Genomic DNA, 16158 nt, shown 5'->3' on the forward strand with positions numbered 1-16158 from the left:
TTAATATATTCTGGTATTTTACTGTAATAAAAAAGACTGATGAATAGCAGAAACCAGTCAGTCTTTATATTGCTCTACATTTTGTCTTCCTACTGGGTGTCCAGCGTTTTCATTTTTTTTTTCCCTAATAGTTTTTTTAAATCAAGGCCAACACACATGAAGTTCTCAATTGTACTCATAGTTTCTTTTTTTTTTTTAATTTTATTTAATTTTTAAACTTTACATAATTGTATTAGTTTTGCCAAATATCAAAATGAATCCACCACAGGTATACATGTGTTCCCCATCCTGAACCCTCCTCCCTCCTTTACCATCCCTCTGGGTCATCCCAGTGCACTAGCCCCAAGCATCCAGTATCGAGCATCGAACCTGGACTGGCATCTCGTTCCGTACATGATATTTTACATGTTTCAATGCCATTCTCCCAAATCTTCCCACCCTCTCCCTCTCCCACAGGGAGACTGTTCTATACATCACTGTCTCTTTTGCTGTCTCGTACACAGGGTTATTGTTACCATCTTTCTAAATTCCATATATATGCGTTAGTATACTGTATTGGTGTTTTTCCTTCTGGCTTACTTCACTCTGTATAATAGGCTCCAGTTTCATCCACCTCCTTAGAACTGATTCAAATGTATTCTTTTTAATGGCTGAGTAATACTCCATTGTGTATATGTACCACAGCTTTCTTATCCATTCATCTGCTGATGGGCATCTAGGTTGCTTCCATGTCCTGGCTATTATAAACAGTGCTGCAATGAACATTGGGGTAACGTGTCTCTTTCCCTTCTGGTTTCCTAGTTTCAAATATATCTCAGTGGCAATCTGTTGCTTTCCAAGAAACCATAAAAAAGAAATAATTGTTACAGCAGAAAAATGGCATTAGTAAACACTCTTATTCAAGCATGTCCAGTATTAAAAAAATTTACAGACTAACACCTCAGATCAGGGGAATTATTTCAGAGTCAATAGGATATATTTTTATTTCTTTTCTCATATGAAATATTCCTATTAGGAATTTAAAAAAATCCTTCGTAATACTACTAAACTGAAAATGAGGATAATTTAACCTCATATTATTCAAGTACAGAATTTGTTGATTGTATTAAAACTATAGCTTTGCATGAGATTTGACATCCATCTATCAATAAGATTGCAATTATGATACCTAGAATTTATTACACCCTAAATACATGCCAAGCAGTGTTCTAAGTTACTTACATGAATATACTTAGTTCTTAAAATGTATCCACGTGAAAGTCTATTTCCATTAAGTTTTCCTTTCTGCATGTAAACAACTATGTCCTCTCACTTCTTTTAGAACCATCTGTTTTTCATCATTCCCCCTTTGCCATCATTAGTTCAATCATTGTTCTTATAACTGGAATCTTTTTCTTATTACCATCTAGTCTCTTTTTTCTTATAAACACTTTTGGGTCTTAATTGAATCTTCTTTAAGCATTCGCTTATCCCCCCCCAAAACTAATATCCTATTAATCTCTTTCCTTGCAGTACCAACTTTTTCTCTAAAAACAATTGATGTACACTCTCTCCTTCAATTTCTGAATCAACTCTCTTCTCTTCCACTATTTGCCATCTTCCTATTGTTTCCTGATGACCTAATTGTTAAATCCAGTGACCTTTTCTTCTTTCTCCTTGCCTTTGACCCTTGTGTAATTTTGATGTTTTTTGTTATTCCCTTCATCTTTAAATTAGTGTCTTCCTTAATTTTGAATCACAGTACATCATAGCTCTCTTGTCCTCTCTAGCCTTTTAAAATGTTTTCTCATTTTCATATCCCATAAACAAAGATCCTCTTAGATTCTTCCCTTGTCTTCATCAAAACACAAGCATCCAATTCCTCCTCCCTAAGTTTCTGTTTCTGTGTTTAATGAGACCATCCTTTCCCAAGTGACCGCTGCCTGGAAGCTTCAGTCTGGTGCTTAACGTTGCCATCTCCTTCCTATCGAGTCCCCCTAGTTCCTGTTCTTTCATCCTTTTTATTCTCACAGCCATTACTCTAATTCAGACTCATAGCACTTCATGCCTGAATTATTGCAACTGCCTCCTAAGTGGTCTTCCTACATCTAGTCATTCTCTCCTCTTCAGTTCACCCACTATATCACTGCTAAGACCACTTGTCAGAAATCACTGCTTTGAATAGTTTCTCCCCTACCCCAACTTAAGATCGCCACAATCCTCCATTGCCTGCCAGCTAAAATCCAAACTCCTTAGAGCTTTCAGAGAGCTCCCAGTTTATCTCCAGCCATATCTTACACTCCTCTACATACTGCTATTCATCTTTAAGCAAAATTTTTTTTTTAACTCTGGGGCTCTCTGTCCATGCCTTGTGAAATGCCAATCTCCTGCTGTCTTACTCTATTGAATAGTCACGGCAAACTCAGTATCTGCATTAATTAAAAGGGCTCCCCTCTCATTATCCTTATTATTAAAAGTTCTCTCTCTGTTTTGATCTCTTTGTGCCACTCGTGTGGCTTTTATCATGTGTTAATTTGTCTGGTTATTTAAGTCCATGTTTTATCTCATACTATTTTGCCGACTAGATGGTGAATCACCTTCCTTCTGTATGAAATTCTCCAGTGCCTCCTCATAGCTTTCTGTATAAAGTTTAAACTCTTCACCTGGGTGTATGATTCTTGCAATAATCTGGCCCCTACCTGCTTCTCTTCTTACAGCTCCCATATTCATCTGTATACCCCAGAGGCCCAGCCATTCCTGGTCTACTATGTTTTTTGGGGGGTGGGCTGCACTAGCAGCATGTTAATCTTAGTTCTGCAATCAGGAATAGAAACCACATCCCTTCCATTGACCGTACGGAGTCTTAACCACTGAACCACTAGGGAAGTCCCAAAGCCCAGCCATCCCAATCCATGTGTCATTCCGCAAACACTCCAGATACTTTCATGCCTGTTTGCCTTTGCTCATCCCATTTTATGTGCCTGGTATGTCTTCATTCATCTTATTGACGAAGGATGCCCCTCTTTCAGTAGTCAACCCAGGTGCCACCTTCTCTAGGATGCTGTCCATGACGCCCCAGCCCATGAGATGCATATCTATCCTGCTTCCTTGGTACCCAGGCCTTGCCTTTGTTCGTATGCTGACCTGTGTTTCCTAGAGGACCATGAGTTTCCTGGGGGTTGCAACACTTTCATCTTCTCACCTATATTTCCAGTGCCTAGCCCAGGGGCTCTTGATGAAGTGAAATGAGGCAGGCTTGGCATGGGGAAAGCCAGCTGGTTATGTAGGTAAGTCTCCACCAGGTGGCATTTACTTAGGTGAGTTCACCATGACTCAGGGCCTGGCTCTCAGCCTGAATGCCCGGGAGCTTGGCTCAACAAATCGTGAATAGATCCATCTCATAAAGGTAGAAACTTATTATCCACACTCACAGAGCCTGCTATGTGAAATCAGCATGCTTATGCACTAGTTATGAAGTGAGTGGACTGGGCTTTTGCTGGCATTGACCCTGACCTGGGCACTCTGCCTTTGTTTGCATGTCACACAGGAAGCCAGTTCTCCTCATGTGTTGGCGGCCAATCTATTTTACTTCACAATGGCTAATCACGTGAGTTGCGTGTGGATTGTACTGGCTCGCCTCCCAAAGAACAAACAACCTCACTTCTCAATTATTGGGGAGAAATGGGCGCACTTTCCTGTAGCTTCTGTGAACTGATTAACCCACATGTAATAAGTCTTTAGTAAACACTGGTGTCGTATGATCAGGCAGTTGCTGATTAGATAAATAAAAGCCACTAGATAGAAAATTATTTGAAAGTCTAACCGTGGCAAAGTAGCATAAGACATACTACACAAGATGGCACTGCTGGAAAACCATATTTCTCTTCAAAATTTCCTTTACCTCTTTTACATGTTTCTAACTTTTCTTCACATGCCTCTTGCCATCACCACCACCAGGCACTGGGACCTAGCCAAGCACTTTGCACACTGAGCTTTCTCTCTGTCTTCTCTGCCTTGCTTGTCTCTTCTGCTGCTCTGACGGCTGTCACCACAAGCTTCCCCTCCTCCACATCTATTCTGTCTCCAAAAGCAGTTTCATTTCTTCCACTTTCTAAGTCAGAATATGCCTTGATGCTCACCTCTGAGGTTCACGGTCCAGCGCAGGCTCTGCCAGTATCTTCAATGCCACATTTAGTGCTTGCCCACCTCTGACTTCCGCCCTTCTCTCAAGGTGTATGTTCTGCTTTTTTTATTTTTATTTTTTGCTGTTCAAAGCAAATTTATTTATTGTTCCTAATCAACACTATTAATAAATCCGGGATTCTGTATGTTATGGATTTTTCTTAACCACTAGATAGGTCAGAATTAGAATAAATGGTGAGCAGTGGGGTATGAAAACGTTTGATTTTTCAAGGGAGTCATATTTTTCCATCAGTTCCACTTCAGAATATTTTACTATGTATTTTTCCCCTCATCTTTCTGATTTTGAATTTCACTATGTAACTGATTTTAAAAAACAAACGAACTGGTATTCCACTATGGAGAACAGTATGGAGGTTCCTTAAAAAACTAGGAATAAAACTATCATATGACCCAGCAATCCTGCTACTGGGCATATACCCTGAGATGTATGTTTTAGAAAGAAACAACTCTGAGTAAAGGGAAAATACCAGATCCGCCATCCATGTGATGTTAAAGTCAGCTTACAAGAAGAAAGCCAGCCTTTCATAACAAAGTACCAAAGAAACTATAATGGATCATGTACACAAAATTAGAAGGATTCTTTTCCCTTTGGTAGTGGTGATTTTTACACTCACACCATAACATGCAGACTGGCTACATAATTCCAAAATTCAGCACCATTATGGTTTTTTAATCTAACGAGAAAAATACATTTCTTCTCACTTCTCAATTTAAGACATCTTGATTCTAATTCCCAACTTGGTGTGAACTTTTTATAATTTTAAATGACTGAGAGATTACTACCAATTTTAGTAATTTTATCTTAAAAAAAATAAAACTAGAAATTTTTCTGTCACATAGTAATTTTTTTCCTCTCTCTATTTGTCCCTGAATATTTTCACATCTGGAGGAGGACTTGGCAACCCACTCCCGTATTCATACCTGAAGAGTCCCATGGACAGAGGAGCCTGGCGGGCTATGGTCTCCATAGAGTCACAAAGAGTCAGACACGTCTGAAGTGACTTAGCATGCACATGTTCGCATAAACACATTCACATAAAGTAAATTATTCACATGAAACAAATTGTTCACATCAATGCATTGTAGCACTGTGCTAGTCATTCAGAAAGTGTAGTCACTTACCAAAGAAATGAAATAATATCTGCCCTCAACTTGCAAGCACTTACTATGCGTATGCCAATCTCTGTGCCAAGTCTTTTACATACCTTAAATAAAATCCTTAAACAACCCTCCAAAGAGTTTAATCCTTAAACAGATTTCCCCATTTTACAGATGAGTACACTGAGGTTAATAACTTGCCCAAGTCCCAGTTCTGGAACAGAGTAGAGTTTGAAGCTGGGCTCGCCTAGCTTTCTTTTACACATTCTTTCCCCTGGGTGAGTTGATTGTTTTCAGAAGGTTTTATGGAACTCCCCCCACACCACGACAATGCCCAATGAATAGTAACTTTCTTATATTTCATCCTTTTCATTCTGTCATTTTCCACAGATGGAAGAAAAAGTGATTTGGGGATATTACACATGTGGCTTTATCAGTCTATGTCAGTCTTGGGATGCCATATAGAATGTGTATTATTAATATATGACTTCAAGAAAGTGTGTCCTGGCACAGTTATGAAGAAATAGATCTTTAGATGTCAAAAAGAGTGTTTAAAGACGTGAGTTTGCTGTACAGTTTGACTTTGTGTTTTTATAGCTGATGAGGAATATGAAGATGGGATTGAAAGGACATGTGACACTCTTCTAATGTGCATTGTGACCGTCCTGAACCAGGGCCTCAGGAATGGTGGAGGCGTGGGCGACGTGCTGAGAAGACCATCAAAAGATGTAAGCTGGAGAAAAAAAGTTTTTCACGGAGTACACGATCTTTTTGTTAGCCTTTCTTAACAGCATTTACAACCCAGTTTTTGTTTATAGGGTACTCCATTTTATGTTGTTTGCTATAAAAATATAATGGTAGCTCTTGAAAGCAACCCATTGTATAATAGAATTCCATAGAAATAGCAAATGTCCTAAAAATCTATATATGTTAGTAGGTCATGACATCTTACCAACTTTGAACTGTATATTGTATGACAGCAACAAAATCATGACTTCTGACTTTATGGAGGAGTTTGATTGTTACATAAATAACAGAAACCAGGCTGTCTCTTGTCTCTCAGTTTTTGCAAGCATGGAGATTTACTCTTTGCCTCTGAATAGGGACAACCTCCATTATTTGTCCACAAGGAATATCCAATCTGAATGGATTCTAACAGGATTTCATATATTAAAATGGCAAGGCTGAAAAACTTCTTGTTGGTGGCAGCATCTCAAGTCCTCCACTGGGAGCTTGAACAAGTTCAATCCTCTAACTGGCCAGCCACATCACGTTGTCCATCCATCTCATGTTTCTTCATCTATTAAACACCTAGATTATCTGATCTCTAATGTATATTTTAATAACATTTATCAAGTAGAAATATGCTTGAGTTGAATGTACTTGACCCTATAAGGCCAAGAGCAAAATCTCCTTCAGAAATGGACAGACCGTTAGATGATACTCAAATTTCCAGTCTCTTTGACCTTTGGAAATGGCATTTGTTTACCTTCTGGGTAGCTCCTGGGATAGGAGCCTACTGCACCAAAATGCATGTAGCATAATTACATGTAAAGTGATTTTTAATACATGATAAATCCCTCCCTTGGAGAAGAAGAGTAAAAGTGCATGGAAGGAGTCTAGGGACAGACTGGAAAGTTCTCCTCACAAAACTTATAAAGTAAATGAAGATAAAAAGTGGGTCTTATTTTTTTCTAACTTGGAATACTATTTATAGTCATTGAGCAAACAGTTATTGAATATATACTTTCTGCTAGACAATATGCTAAATCAACATGCATTGAAAATGTGAGTTTGTATACATACATGATAGAAGGTTTTTTTTAATGTTTTTAAAATGTTTGATTTCAGGAGCCCTTGTTTGCTGCTCGTGTGGTTTATGACCTTCTTTTTTATTTCATTGTCATCATTATCGTTCTGAACTTGATTTTTGGGGTTATCATTGATACTTTTGCTGATCTCAGAAGTGAAAAACAGAAAAAAGAAGAAATTCTAAAGACCACCTGCTTCATCTGTGGTAAGTGTTCTCAAGATACTAAAATAAGATTGAAAGAAACTGCCCAGTAGAAAGGAGGGGATGGAAGGATTTTTTGTTTGTCATGCCTTGGGAAAAATTATTTCAAAATGAAAGCTGGACAAAATTCAGATTATGTAACTGAGCATTGGACCGGGATACTCTGCTTCCAGAAATAGAAGAATCACACCCCAAAGCTGTCTTGTCATTATTTCTGCCATTTGTATGATTCTCTAACTATAGCATGTGTTGCAAAATGCCAGAAGGTTCCACCAACTGGCAAACAGATTTTTCATCACAATAACATATTGATTAAACAATAGAATGATTTTTATTTTATTCTGTTAGATTATGAATCCACAGATGAGTTTTCCAGCAGCTTGAACTTCTTACTCCCTGGCAGCACTTTGTCTTCGATTCTGAGTTGTGCTTTCTCCCAGTTTCTGTCTCTCTCTCCCCATCTCTCACACCCTGTGCTTTTCCTCTTCCTCTCTCAGACCCACCCAACCTTGCTTTCATCCTCATTATGTCCTTTGGCTCTACCCTCTGCTTCATAGACCTCAGCCCTTTCTGGTTTTAGTTGTCTCTATAGCTGGCTTAGTCACCCTAGGATCCTTTCCCCTCCTTTTCTTTTATAGAAGCTATAACATGGATGTAGTTTTGCTTTCTTTCTTTCTTTTTTCTTTTTTTTTTTGGCCTGCTGCACCATGTGACATGCGGAATATTATTCCCCAACCAAGGGTTGGATCCAAGCCCCCTGAAGTGGAAACACAGTCTTAACCACTGGACTGCCAGAGAAGTCCCCCTTTCCCCTCCTTGAATAACCACCAACTCCTGGTGATACTCAACATCTATTTTTCCATATTGAGCTGAAGTCACAAAATAAGTATAAGGGCTTCAACATTCATTATATAGTAGATAACCTTTATTCTATGTAACTTAAACTGCACCCTCAATAATCCCTTTCCTTCCTCAGTTCACCTTCTGTCACCTGTCTCTTTTCCCTGGATGGCTCATCCAAGCGTTCCCAACATCACTCCAACAGGTGGAAGTGTGCCAGATGTTAACCTGTAATAATGAGCTGTCTTCCAAGGAAACAAGCACAAATTCAACATGCCCGTCTCCAGGGTATCCACAATCTATTGTGAAATACAGAAAAGAAAAAAAAAATACCATTGCTGTCTAATGCATTAAGGGAAATGATAGATCAGTTTAAAGGTTGTTAACATTTCATTGGTCTTTAGTAGAGGGCAGATGAGAAAGTTAGGAAAAGTTTCCTGGAAGAGATGGTGATGGAGCTGATGGTAAAAGATGGAAAGGAGAGAGCCATATGAAAGTGGGTAGAAGCAGAGTGGCTAGCATAAGGAAAGGCGTGGAGAGGAGAACAGATGAAAAGAATCCTCATTTCCTATAAACAGATGAAAAGAATCTTCATTTTATAGTTTGATGTTGCTAAAGTGAAAGTTTCAGAGCAGGGTATGCCAGCAAAAAAGACTGGCCAGGCTATGCGTGACCTCTTATATTAAAAAGTTTGGACTTTATCCTTATGCTTTTATTATAGGTGGTGAAGATGGTGAATCATTATAGAATTTTAAGTAGAAGATACAGGGTGTAATTATTATTTTCAATCACTGGACAGCTATGGGAAGTTGTTCATTGGGAAACAATACTGGAGGCAGAGGAACAAGGTAGAAGTTTATTGCCATTGTCCATAAGAGGTAAAGAAACCTTGATCCAGGATAGGTACCGATGGCAGTATTCAGGGTACTGGACAGAGTAAATATTGGAGAGGTAGACCCTGCCTGCCAGTGCAGGAGATGCAAGAGATGCAAGTTCAGTCCTTGGGTCGGAATATGCCCTGGAGGAGGAAATGACAACCCACTCCAGTATTCTTCCTGGAAAATCCCATGGACAGAGGAGCCTGGTGGGCTACAGTCCATGGGGTCACAAAGAGTAGAACATGATTGAGCGTGCATAAGCACACACAGAATCCTTAAATCTCAGTGGTTTGTAATGGATATGAAAAAATGTGAGTGCCTGGGTAGATGGTAGTACCAAAAGTTGAGTCTGAGAATGGAAGAAGAAAAACAATTTTAGGTAGGCATAGGCTGAATTTGGCTTTGAAAGTACTGAAAATGAGGTGTGTACTAAGTTGGACCATAAAGAAGGCTGAGCGCTGAAGAATTGATTCTTTCAAACTGTGGTGTTGGAGAAGGCTCTTGAGAGTCCCTTGGACTGCAAGGAGATTAAACCAGTCAATCCTAAAGGAAATCAACCCTGAATATCCATTGGAAGGACTGATGCTGAAGCTCTAATACTTTGGCCACCTGATGGGAAGAGCCAATGGTCTTTTCATTGGAAAAGACCCTGATGCTGGGAAAGATTGCAGGCAGGAGGAGAAGGGGACGACAGAGGATGAGATGGTTGGATGACGTCACTGACTCAAGGGACATGAGTTTGAGCAGGCCCCGGGAGATGGTGAAGGACAAGGAACCCTGGCATGCTGCAGTCCACGGGGTCACAAAAAGTTGGACGTGACTGAGTGACTGAACAACAACTTAACACCCCAGTGGGATACACCCAGCACAGAGGTGAAGATATATGCCTGAGCCTCAGAGAAGGAGACAGTATTGGGGAGTCCTCAGCCTGAATGGGATAGAAAAAGCTGGAGTGTGGAGAAAGGCTTCTAAGTAAGAAGAGGAGACAATGGGATTCAAGTGGAAAACATCGGCATTGAAAAGCTGAAAGAGAAAGGGGATCACGTACACACAAGAACTATCCAGTATGAACGGTGTGAGCACAGCCAGGCACAGGTGGCACGTGAAGGTGAAAGGAGAAAGTAGCCTTGGGGGGAATATAATAGATTGTCAACTGTGCCCAAGCAGAGAAGGCCAGTAACATGAACTGAAACACAGCCTTTGAATTTCTTGTTTAGGAGGTTTTGGAATCTTAGGAGTTTCCACGCGGATAAGGTCAGGGACCAGATTGCAGTGCTGGGGAGGGACTTGCTGGAAGGAAATGACACGAAAAAGAGTCTTCTCTTTATATGTCTAGATTAGATGGAGGAACGCAAGATTGACATGGCGTCAGGAAGATGTCGTACTATAATTGGGGGATTTGAGAAGAGAGTTATTATATATTAACAGAAGAGTGAGCCTCACAGAGGAAGAAAGATAACTGCCTTTGAAGAGTTTCCTGTGTCTCGTGGTCTTGCATTCACCCTGCTTCCTCAAAGCCTTTTTCTTCACAATCACAATGACTGTTGTGTCAGAACCCTGCCTCCGAAACATGGGCTCTTTGGGAAAAACCTGTCAGTAGAATGTGAACCTCATTCTAAGGCATGATCCTGTCTCCCCTATTCTAACAAGAACAAGCATGAACAGCAAAATAAGTGCATCACTTCACCCCCATTCCTGCTCCTCTGAGCTTTTCCTTCAATATCAAAGTCCTCTCTGGCTTTTCAAAGTGATCAAAAAGCTTGTAACCTATAAATTCCTTAAAATATCACATTAAGCTTCTTCCCCAAATTGAAGTGTTTGTCTCAAACCTCATCATGAATTTCCTGCTGACCTTTTCTTCTAGCTCAGGTTGCACATTCTCTGGGTCCATCACAAGGTCTCAGACTTTCTCCCAGCCCATGATTTTATCATTGACTCCTTGTGTCTTCCCTGTGCTGACCTCTTTAACACTGCTCTATGCAGTTTATTGCCAAATATGTAGCCAAGGCTCCAGCCTCTCTCCAAACTTTCATCCTTTGTTTTCCATGGTTGATTGACATTTTAAAAGGTATGACTTCCTGGCAGCCAATTTTACCATGTCTGTGAACCAGTACATCACGCCTCTCCATCTCCTTCCTCTAACCCAGCAGCTTATCCTGACTTCCATATTGCAATTAATGACAGCCTACTGGGCTGGCAACTTCTCCATCATTCTAAGCATCTCCTTTTTCCTCTTTCAGATGCACTACTTACCACGTGCTAATGAATCTGTTTTCACAATCTCACTCACTTCCTTCCACATATTCCCACAGGCACACCTTGGTTTTTCAGGCTTACCCTGGCTCATACCCCCAAATGACCTATTCAGTGCTGCCAGACAAAATTTTCCACATTGAGCTCATCATTTCCTTATTCAAAAGACCATCAATAGCATTGTACAGACTATAACTCAAAAACTCTGATTTTCCTGGCATGTAGGATGCCCCACAATTGGGCCTCTTCTTTTTTTGCCTGTCTTTCCTTCCACTGTTCTCCCATTTATAGCTCTAGGTCTGGTTCAACTGATTACTCATCTTTAACTCTTTCTTTCCCTGTGTTCTCAGTTATGGTGTTTCTGTTTAGAATGCCCAAACTCCTAGGCTATTGAACAACCACCCTCTCTCTGAGACCCAGATGTAAAATCGTTATTGCATGAGTTCAGCTTTCTCTGGTCTTACTAATCAGAAGCAAACACATTCACTCCTAAATTTTTCAATCACGATTAGCTCTAGGGTACTATACACGTTTTCCATAGTCTTATCTCCTCTGTTGGATACTATGCATTGCCATATTATTGAAACTAAATGAACTTTACAGTCAGATATATGTGGGTCTACAATGGTTCCCCATCCTGGCTTTGTGATCTTAGCCAAGTCTTCTTTCACCTTGAAAGTGAAGAATATGCTGCCATGTTTGGGGGTTGTGGTGGCTATAAATGAAATCTTGTATATAAAAATCCCTAAGTGCTTAGCTGAAAGTAAGCTTTCAATACATGATAACTTCTCTTCTTTAGATCAACATCTACATCTTATCCATTTTTATGATTCCAGTTATTGGGTTGGCCAAAAAGTTCATTCAAGTTTTTCTGTAAGATGTAATGGAAAACTCCCAACGAACTTTTTGGCCAACTCAGTATGTATTGGGAATTATTCATAAATATTTGCTTGATGAATGATTATCCAATTAGTCACCTCCAAATTAACATTGTCTCTATACTTATGTGGCTTATTGCTTATAAAGGAAAATAAAGCAAGTAGGTCCTAAGTTATTATATACTGTAGACAAAAACCTTAATTTCACTGATTCCAAGTTATTCCAAATTTTGTTACATGTAGGGTATAGTTTCTGTGGCATACACATATCCACAGGGATATATAGTGTGAGATACCAAGAAGTATTGGCTTCCCTGGCTCAAATGGTAAAGAATCCGCCTGCAGTGTGGGAGACCCAGGTTCAATCCTTGGGTTGGGAAGTTCCCCTGGAGGAAGGAACTGGCAACCCACTCCAGTATTCTTCTCTAGAGAATTCCATGGACAGAGGAGCCTGGCAGGCTACAGTCCATGGGGTCACAAAGAGTCGAACACAACTGAGCAACTAACACACACACACATCAAGAAGTATTAGATCAATGTAATGTATTTTTCAGAAACTTCATATTTATTCAAATATTTGAGAGGCCATTTAGGTAAGTTAACCAGACAGCAAATTTAAATAGTATTTTTTTATATCGGAACAACTGTTTTGTAAAGTAGAACAAATTTAGTGTGAACATTTAAACTAGAAACTTAAATATTGAAAAGTGTTTCCAAGTTCTTATAGCTGCTAATCCCTGTGACCTCAGTAGCTTAAGGGTTCTTTATCCTCTGCCCTCAAAAGGCAGAAATATGTATAAAGTGTTATGATCATGTATATCTAGATATGTATTTATTCCTGGAATCACTTATTACATATAAGATCTAATATATACCACTGAAAGTGAGAGTGGCTCAGTCATGTCTGATTCTTTTCGACCCCATGAACTATACAGTCCATGGCATTCTCCAGGCCAGAAGACTGGGGTGGGCAGCTGTTCCCTTCTCCAGGGGATCTTCCCAACCCAGGAATCAAACCGAGGTCTCCTGCATTGCAGGCAGATTCTTTACCAACTGAGCTATCAGGGAAGCCCAAATATACACCATATATATTATAATAATATATCTTCAAGAGTGATTTAAACATATGGGATATTTGGGGGTTGTATTAGCAGGCTATAAAATAGTTGTGTTTAATCTAGAAATGGTTCTTGGAACAGTCTGGTATTAAATTGTGATCCAGAGGGGAATATGGTATCAAATAACAGAAAAGGGATTTTCCACAGTAGGAATTGGCTCTAGGAATATTCCAAGGATACTCATAGTAGCGTTTGCAGAAGAGGTAGGTACTGTGACAGGCAGTGAGAGCAGATGAGACTTCTAAGCCTTGAAGACATGACCAGGTGTATCAGTTATGATTCAGAAAACAATTGCTAGGGATCCAGAAGGCAGTCATGATAGGGTGGTGATGAACATGTGACAGAGCTGAAGCAGCAAGCATGGAAACAGTTTGGCTCTGTTGTCCACGTTAACTTAATTTTGAATTACTAGAGGCTGAAGTGCAACAGAATAACAAAATGGAGGAAGGTCAGAATTCCTATCATAAGGAGAGTCAGATTCCTGGAATTAAAGGTCTGTCTAGATGCTTTAATAGGAAATAAAGGTTATTTTGTGAGGAAAGCATCTGTGTTCTTCTCTTGGTGTGTTAATTCCTTCTCTGTACCTTATGCGTGATTTTATTCTCTTATATGTTAGGCATTGTTTTATTCTCTTATTCTCTATACTTATGCATGAAAGTCATTCATTCACCTATTTGTTCAATACTTATATCCACAGTGTAGTAGGATCTTGCAGTGAACAAAACCAGACAAAAAGCACTGTCATCATGGAGCTTATTTTCTAACATACATAGACTGTCAAATTATGACAAGGTCTAGGAGAAAAATAGAGCAGAGAAGAGGAATAGGAATGCCTGGCTACTGAGTGGATATGTGCCCTTACCGTAGTCGTACTGGGTGGGAAACACAGCATAAGTGTAGTCTTCTCCTTTTTTCCCGAAAAGTTTGTATTGGACACACAGAACTCTTCTTACCCATCCTTTCTTTCTTTTTTAGTCATCTCATCCAGTGCTCTGGCTTTCATTGTTGTTTTATGTCATTGATCCTTGAACTAGTAGAGTTACATCTTGAATGCTTTTTTGGAGTTCCCAGCTTCCTACCTAGCATCCCAACATTAATTTTTCTATAGGCATCTTAAGTGCCACCCATCCCATATCAAACATATCCTCCCTTTAAAATCTCTTCCTTCTATTTTTTTCCTCTTGATTTGTTGATATTACCTTAAACTCACTCATCCAAGTCAGAAAAGCCAGAGTCATACTTCATTCCTACTAAATCTATACCTCTAATTGGACATCAGGCCCTCTTCAGTTTTCATTTGTGAGTCCTCTTCAGTGTCTTATTCATATATTCAATTATTCTGTCAACTTTAGTTGAACGTCAACTGTTTTCCAATTGCTATGCCAGGTGCCGGTGATACAAAGCATAAATCAGACAATAAAGTAGTAGAGCCTAAGGAATCAGTAGAAACAGACAAGTTTTGCAGAAAGACACTGAAAGGATCAACCAAGGGAGTCAGAGTGGTGCCAGTGGTTGAGCTGGCTCTTGGAAAAGGAATTCCTATAAAGTGGGAAAGAGACTAGATAGAGGCATAGGGTTTTCAAAGGATTTGGTGTGTTTGGAGAATAGTAAGGAAGTCAGGGTGACCACAGGACGTGTGCAGAGTTAGTACATGAGTCTGAGGGCAGCGTCAGGTTCCTTGGTGGACAGGGACTTCATTAACAGAAGAGACAAAGTGCTAGAAACATAAATCTTTGATGAGTTGAGTTTGACATGCCTATAAAGTTATCCAAGAGGCAGCTGGAAATAAAATCTAAAGTTGAGAAAAAAGGTCGGTACTGGGAATAAAGATTGAGAAATCATCAGCGTGATGCTGGTTGAAACCACACGAATGGACTATAATGCTTAGAGAGTAGGATCTAATGATGATGAAAGACAACCAATTTCCCTCCATTACATGCTTCCTCCCGTGCCCTGACCCCCTGGACTCCCACCCTCTCCTCTTCTCTCACAGTCTTCCTCTAAATCCTGCCACCAGAAATTACTTAAAGAACAGCACCCAGTATGCTAGGCTCCACTCAGAAGCCTTCAGAATAAACTGCAGACTCCTTAGCTTTGTGTGTAAAACTTTTCAGGGTTTGTGCCAAGCGTACTATTTCATGTTCGTTTCCGAGTGTTCCCTCCTGACCATACCAGAAGAATTGACAGTTCCCCAACAGGGCATTGCTTTCATCTCTAGTTTTGCTGTGCTGTTTCCTCTGCCCAGAGGCAAAAGAACATAGATTTGGAGTCAGGAATATTTTTATTTAAATATTGGCTGACTTTTCCACTAAGTAGAGGTATTAACGTGAGCAATCAATGAAATCCCTCTGAATCTCTTTTTTCACATGCTGAAAGGTCAGATTGATTATTGTTGTTATTATAGCATATTTAAACATCTTTATAGTTCTCAGCATAAATAGGTGCTCAGTAAAAATTAAGTACCTTTTCTTACTGGTCATCTCTTCTCTACTTGCCCTGGTCATGTTTCATAGGTCAGACGTTTATTATGCCTCGTTGAAACCTTTCAAAATGTATCTGGTCAAAACTCGTTTTGCCTTCCTTTATGTTTCCTTGATAGTTTATACCACTTAGAATATAATACAATTTGTCTGTTTCCTTTACCCTATTATGGATTGATTGATGGTAGACATTATCTTTTTATCTTTATGGTTCTATGTACCTTGCAATAGGTACATAGGTAGGTAATTGTTTGAATTGGATTCTAGGAGAAAGCTACTTAAAAATTTTCTCCATTTTTCTGTAATGGCTCTGTTGAGATATAATTTATATACCTTATGATAGACTCATTTAAAGTATACATTTTCAGTGGGTTTAGTATGTTCAGAGTTGTGTATCTAGCATCATAATTTTATTTT

At 39.5% G+C, this 16158-nt stretch overlaps 1 protein-coding gene across 2 annotated transcripts in view; it reads left to right on the top strand.

The window, feature by feature from the left end:
• The window catches only part of ITPR2 (inositol 1,4,5-trisphosphate receptor type 2), a 593100-nt gene that overhangs the window by 506407 nt on the left and 70535 nt on the right, over window positions 1-16158 (top strand). For both annotated transcript variants that reach the window (XM_070788589.1, XM_070788588.1), the window contains exons 53-54: window positions 5878-6008; window positions 7132-7297. In XM_070788589.1, the coding sequence (XP_070644690.1) occupies window positions 5878-6008; window positions 7132-7297 (297 nt within the window). The remainder of the gene's footprint in view (window positions 1-5877; window positions 6009-7131; window positions 7298-16158) is intronic.

Source organism: Bos indicus, chromosome 5 (genome assembly GCF_029378745.1).
Source record: "Bos indicus isolate NIAB-ARS_2022 breed Sahiwal x Tharparkar chromosome 5, NIAB-ARS_B.indTharparkar_mat_pri_1.0, whole genome shotgun sequence".
Lineage (NCBI taxonomy): Eukaryota > Metazoa > Chordata > Mammalia > Artiodactyla > Bovidae > Bos > Bos indicus.